The 7,165-nt window shown below is 37.3% G+C and overlaps 1 protein-coding gene across 1 annotated transcript in view; it reads left to right on the plus strand.

The window, feature by feature from the left end:
• Positions 1–1,804: 1,804 nt before the first annotated feature.
• Positions 1,805–7,165, plus strand: part of LOC132185283 (disease resistance protein RPV1-like) — a 56,940-nt gene continuing 51,579 nt past the window's right edge. Inside the window, exon 1 of the mRNA XM_059599076.1 lies at positions 1,805–2,325. Coding sequence (XP_059455059.1) covers positions 1,805–2,325 — 521 coding nt within the window. The remainder of the gene's footprint in view (positions 2,326–7,165) is intronic.

Raw genomic sequence — 7,165 nt, forward strand, 5'->3', positions numbered from 1 at the left:
TTCTTTATATATATATATATATATATATATATAAAAAGAAAGAATCAAAAAGTCTGGATAAGATAAGCCCATTGACTCTCCAAACCAATTAAAGCAGTCTGGATAAGATAAGATAAGATAAGCGGTTCATTGACCTGTGACTGTCGGCTGGAAAATGGTAGATTATTTTATGAGTGTTTTGTATTTCATGGTTTTTTTTTTTTTTTTTTAATAGAAAGAGGGAAAAAGGGTTACAGAGGAAAAATGAGTTTGTATTTAATGGGTTGTTTGTTAATAATCTATACATTTTTGTTTTTCAAAATTGAATTGTTGAAAATCATATACAAGTTTTTCTTTTTTCCACACTTGTTTGTATTGTTTTGAAAACAAAAAAATTATTTTTCAAATTATTACCAAACAAGATTCTTATTGTAAAATAATGAGAAAAATCAATATATTTCACTCAAACTACTACTCAATTGATAATATTTTTTTCAAATTTTCAAAAAGACAAAAATGATCATATATATATATATATTTTTTGTCTATAAGACAAAACTACCTTTTAACTTTGAAAAAAACAATTTTTTTTTTCTTTAAAATAAACGAAAATTTTTAAATATTCACTCCCTGTTTTTCATTTTTTTTTATAAAAAAAAAACAACTTAATTCTATGTTTATTTTAATAGATTAAAGGTATTTTCGTCATTTGGGAGGACATAGACAATTTTTGGTAGTTTGAGCCTTGCGAGAGACATTGTTAGTCGCAGTTGAATGCTTGAAGGGACATTGTCAATTGGATGGTATAATTTCTTAAAGATCAAAGATGGACATTTTTTTTTTCGATTATGCACTCAGTGCTATTCAATTGGGCGAAATAAAAAAAAAAAAGGAAAAAAATATTCAGAGGAACAACATATAAATTAGAGAAATAGTAGAATTCATTATATTTTTAACCATATTCATATTAAATGAATGAATTCACCATTTAATTTGTGTGAGTTCACATGAGTCAACAAATCTAATGGTTAATATATTAAATTTGTAGTAAATAAAATATTAACGTAAATCATTTATTTATAAATTACTATAATTAGAGAAGGGTGATGAGTAATTTGGTTGCATTGAATACTTTAGGAAAGTTTCACCATCTTTTTTTTAAGAGAGGTGCTATACTTTCTAATTTTTATTTTATTTTTTTTAAAGTTAGTTCTCAAATAATGTGTCACGATTTTACGAGATTTATTATTTTAAAAAATGTGCCATAAATTCATAAAATCATTATTTGAAAACTAACTTTTAAAAATAAAAATTAAAAAAGTGTAGCAGTTCTCCTTTTTATTTTATTTTTTTATATATATTAATGAATACGTGCCCGTCGTTACAAATAAAAGTAGTAATTTATTAAAATGGTCACTTCATTATAGTTGCTCAAAATTTAAATCTGAATGGCACTCTTCCACACAAAAAGTCTAGTTTTGGGGCCCCAATGAAGCATGAAACGGACAGCTATGAATGATGTTGCCCAGCACTTGTGTGACCAACTGTACTCTTGGCTATCGGTTCTTCTCAATTCACTTTCAATTTTCTCTAGTAACTAGAGAGTATTCTTGCAACTTCGTCCATAGCCTTCCTTGGAGCTTCTTCACCTTCATCTTTGTCTACGTCTTCAATTTCCTCTTCCAACAATCGGTGGGCTTACGATGTTGCTCATTTTTGTTTTGACCCAGCACTTGTGTGACCAACTGTACTCTTGACTATCGGTTCTTCTCGATTCAGTTTCAATTTTCTCTAGTAACTAGAGAGTACTCTTGCAACTTCGTCCATGGCCTTCCATGGAGCTTCTTCACCTTCATCTTTGTCTACATCTTCAATTTCCTCTTCCAACCATCAGTGGGCTTACGATGTGTTCTTGAGCTTTAGAGGCGAAGATACTCGTAATAATTTTACCGCTCATCTTTACGCCGCTTTGGATCGAAACGGGATCAACACCTATAAAGATGACATCAACCTTAGGAGAGGAGAGAACATTTCACCAGAACTTCTCAACGCTATTGAGATGTCAAGGATTTCAGTCATTGTGTTATCTCAAAACTATGCATCATCTTCATGGTGCTTGGATGAACTTGTAAAGATCTGTGATTGTAAGGAAACAAATGGCCAAATTGTTGTACCGGTGTTTTACAAGGTAAATCCATCAGAAGTGCGATATCATAAAAATAAAAATTTTGGCGAAGCATTGGCTAAACATGAAGAAATATTCAAGGATGATCGAATGAAGGTGCAGAGGTGGAAGACAGCGCTAACAGAAGTGGCCAATTTGTCTGGCTGGCATTTAGAGAACAGGTATTTTTAACCATACTTTTTATCTTATCAGAAAGAATTCTAAATTCATTAAAACTTTCATTTATATTAGGAAAAATTATATTTTATCCCCTCAAAATTTCATCATATTTTCAATTTGATATCTAATATTTAAAAAACTACAATATATTCCATCAAAGTTTCAAATTTTATAAATATGACCCATCTATTAGCCACATCGATCTTCCTTAATGGAAAATAACCAACGTGTGTGGCACGAGGATTTTTAGAGGAAAATGTCTCTAAAATATCCCCCATAATTTTTATTTTTATTTTTTTTTATTTTTTTGACATGTCCGCACAAGAGTGGGAGAGGGGGATTCGAACTAGTAACCTCCACTTTTTTAGGCGTGGTCCTAGTCGATTAAGCTACTTCTTGGGGACTCCTATAAAATTTTTTTAAAGCTTAAATTATTATGTTTTGCCTGGCATGAGGGTCCCACCAGGGGCCAAGCTCCCTACACGTGCACGTCCATTCCTCTCCCACATGATCAGCGCTGGGTCCACATGGTCCCTGTGGTTGATCGTAAACACAAATCCTCTCGTCCCCAAAGCTCGACCACTGCCCATCTATGAAAATTCATGAGCCCCACTCATGATAGTCTCCACCGATGCAACCCAAGTTTAGGAGCCCCAATAACGTCATGCAACCCGCGTCCTCTACTCCCACACATTCTCCAAGTCCTCTGTTTCACGTTCCGAAAACAAAGCATGACAAAGGACAATCCCCATTATAAAACGAGAGGTCAGGTTTAATGAACTCTTTAAGAAATATCATAAAAATGGTGTAACTTGTTTTTGGGCCGCAATTACTATCTAAGTTAGGAGGAATGCCACACCCAAGAGCACTATTTTTAAGAAAGCTCATAAAAATGTTGGGAAGTGCGCAGCTCAGGAAACCACACCCAAGAGCACTCATGGAAATAACATAAACATACAAAAAGAGAGAGCCATTAACACCAATGACTAAGAACGTAATGAAAGAGTTTAGAGAAGTTTGAGAAATCTGTCTTGGTTAACTTAGCCAAAACAGAGAGGTTACCATATATTTATAACCATGAAGGATTGAAAGCTTGGTACATGGAAATACAAACAAAATAGAAACTAGGAGAAATACTTTGTATGTGTGAAAAACAAGCAAAGCAAATATAGAAATATATGACTTCTACCTTGTGCTGGTAGGAGACAAGGGCCGCTGCAACAGTACTTGAGCATGAAACAAGGAGAAGAAAATGTAAGCTTGAATCATGGATTAGGTGGCTCCTGTTATGTGTGATTACTAGAGCAGTTGTAGCAGCCGCATGTGTGAATTAGGTGCTTTAGCTGCTGTGTGAGCGTAAATTCTGGTAGAGGATAGTGAATTTTATCACTTTAACACGTAACTGGGTATTCTTCAAATATGAAGAAAGGTGCAATTCACAATAACAATTTAAGAATGAACTGACAGAGATTATGAGCAAGGAATAAGGTTATGTGAGGGAAGATCCGGTCCAGCAAAAAAAAACAAGGGAGAGAAACCTCTCTGACGTTTTGGACTTTGGAATATAAGAAACCTCTCTAACGTTTACGATTTAGTCTTGGTTTTTTTGAGTTAAAAAAGACTTTGTTAAATCTAGGTGATTCAGCGTAGGATGGTGATGGACAAGAAAATAGCAAGTAGAATGGATAAATACTCCTAAGATTGTGAGACTATCAACAAAATCAAAGAAATCTTCTCCAAATGATATATGCTATTTAGGGTTTGAAGGAAAATCATGAAGAAACTCAACTCTGAGTATTCTTATTGAAGAAAACTAAATAATAATCAAAAGCTACGTTCTCAAGGTTATAAGCATATATTTATAGCCCCAACAGTCCTAAACCTAGAAGGAAACATAATTAAAGTCGGTTTAAAGAACAACTACGCTGGCCGTCCAGACGGGTGGAGGAAAAAAGTAGTAAATTGCAGAAAATAACATAGGCGTCCGAACTTGCGGCAGGCAAACCTCATACGAGGACTCTCCGGTTGGATTCCGTCCGTACAAGATTGCAGACAAGGAGTTGAACCTTGTTCGGACTTGCGGCAAACAAGCTTCAGACGAAGCTCTCGAGATCACAGGCGTCTGGACCAATGCTCTCCTCGTTCGGACGGGCTTCGGTTTCCTTGCGCGTTTATGATCTAGTCTTGATTCTTTTGGGAGCCTCCACACTCACATCTTCTCAGGTCTTATTAATGTAATTCCAAGCACTCATATCTACATCATCCTCTCCAGGTTGGAGAGAATTCACCCTCGAATTCAAGTCCTCTTCCGACGAATCTCCTGTAAATGGAACAAGATGTTTAACATTGAAGACATTAGACGTCTTGATGTGGCTTGGCAACTTCAACCGGTAGGCGTCCGGGTTGATCTTCTCAATAATCTCTACCGGACCAATCTTGCGTGCAGCCACCTTACTGTATTCCCCAATAGGAAACCTATCTTTTGTCAAAACCGCCCACACGAACTCCCCTTCCTCAAACTTTGAGGCACGTCGCTTCTTGTCTGCATCTGCCTTATACTTCGCCGTCGATTCCTGTAGATTCTTGATGGTCAGCTTGTGGCCCTCTTGTATCTAGGCAATAAGTTCTTCAGTTATGGCATGTGTTCGCCTCATATCGGGAATAGATGCCAAGTCCAACGGGGCACGAGGGTTGCTCCCATAAATGATGGTAAATGGGCTAAAGTTGGTGCTCCGGTTGGTTGAGCGGTTGAAGGTGAACTCGGCTTGAAACAATTTCTAGTCCTATGAGTTGAGATGCTTCTCCACGACGCTCCGAAGTAAAGCTCCTAATGATCGGTTAACAACTTCCATTTGCCCGTCCGTCTGTGGGTGGTAGGCGTTGCTAAAATCGAGCTTTCTGCATGACATCTGCCACAAACATCGCCAAAAGTGGCTAAGGAACCTTGTGTTGCGGTTTGAAATTATAGACAATGGTAATCCATGGAGACGATAAACCTCTTTGAAATACAACTGCGCCACATTCACTGCATCGGCGGTCTTCTTGCAAGCAATGAAATGCACCATCTTAGAGAATCTATCAACAACTACAAAAATGGAGTCATTACCTTTTTGGGTCCTTGGTAATCCCAACACGAAGTCCATGCTTACATTGGTCCATGGTCTCTTCGGAATAGGAAGGGGCATATACAACCCGGCATTGGTAGCTAATCCCTTGGACACTTGGCAAACTCGGCAGCTCTTCACAAGTCTGTCCACTTCTTTCCACATGCTCAGCCAATAGAATTGCTCCACCATCAATTGTAGTGTTTTGTCCTGCCCCATGTGACCTTCATTATGTCATTCCTGGAGAATCTTCAATCTCAGACTGCCCTCGGGAATGCATCGTTGAGAACCTTTGAATAGGAACCCATTATACAGCCAGAAGTCTCCCCACACTCCAGATGACATATCCTCCACAATATGACCAAAAAAGGGATCAATAGATAAAGAATCTTTTAATAATTCAAAACCAAGTACCTCCGAATTCATGTTGGTCAGTAATGTAGTTTCTTGGCAGAGGGCGTCGGTCACTTTGTTTAATGCCCCCAATTTGTGCTTGATTGTGAAGGAGAATTGTTGTCCAAAGGCGGCCTATTTAGCATGCCGAGATGAAAACTTATCTTGATTATTAGGGTGTTTCAATGCTTGGTGGTCTGAGTATAAGATCAAGTCGTTATAGGTGAGGTAGGAGATCCAATGTTTCAGTGATTGCACCAATGCATAGAACTCAATATCATAGGTGCTGTAGTTGAGTTGTGCGCTCTTGAATTTCTCACTGAAATAGGCTATCGGTTTGCCCCTTTGGCAGAGTACCGCTCCAATGCCTATCTTTGATGCATCACAATGCAACTCAAAAGGTAAGTCAAAATCTAGAAGGAATAGTAATGGAGCTATGGTCAATTTGACCTTAATCAACTCGAAGGCGGTAGTGGCTGCTTCACTCCACGAGAATTTTCCCGCCTTCATACACTCCATAATCGGCGCCAATATGGTGCTAAAATTTTGAATAAATCGCCGATAAAAATATACCAACCTATGGAAGCTGCGTACCTCATGTAGCGTAGTAGGAAGAGGCCAATCTCGGACCACGGCTACCTTCGACTCATCCACCGCCGAACCATCTTTGGACACCACATATCCAAGGAAATGGACCAAGTCAATAATGAAAGAACACTTAGCCAGTGCCGCATAAAATTTCTCCCTACGCAAAACACGTAGTACCTCCCGTACATGTTAAATGTGTTCCTCGGGGGTGAAGCTATATATAAGGATATCGTCAAAGTAGACGATGTTGTGCCAAATACTACCTAAATTAATAGATAATATTTAGTACGTTTTACTCGCAAGTGCACAAGATCAAACTATAATATAGTGCAGCAAGTATGAGATCAATCCCACGAGGATTGTTGATTTTGTCTTAGAATTGATAAAAATATCAAGTTGTCACTAAATTGATATTGTGAAAAAGAAATAAAAAGATATAAAGATAAATGAAAAGGTAAAGGTAGGGCTTTGATATCCACCACTAATCATACTTAGATAATATAACAATATGCCAATGATCAATCATATTATGAATACTTAATGTTTGCCAACCTAAGGGTATGGGTGTCTACTCCTTAAGCTATTGATTTCCCTAAGCAATGAATTAGGCATGGGTGTCTACTTTAATTCTTTTCTTTCTTAAAGGATTTAGCATGGGTGTTGCTAAGTTGTTCTTTAAGAAAACATAAATCTGTGGAAATCGACAAACACATGAGGCTTAGGGCATGGGTGTCTACTCTCGGTTCCCTATGTTGAT

This window comes from Corylus avellana, chromosome ca6 (assembly GCF_901000735.1).
Source record: "Corylus avellana chromosome ca6, CavTom2PMs-1.0".
Taxonomy (NCBI): Eukaryota; Viridiplantae; Streptophyta; class Magnoliopsida; order Fagales; family Betulaceae; genus Corylus; species Corylus avellana.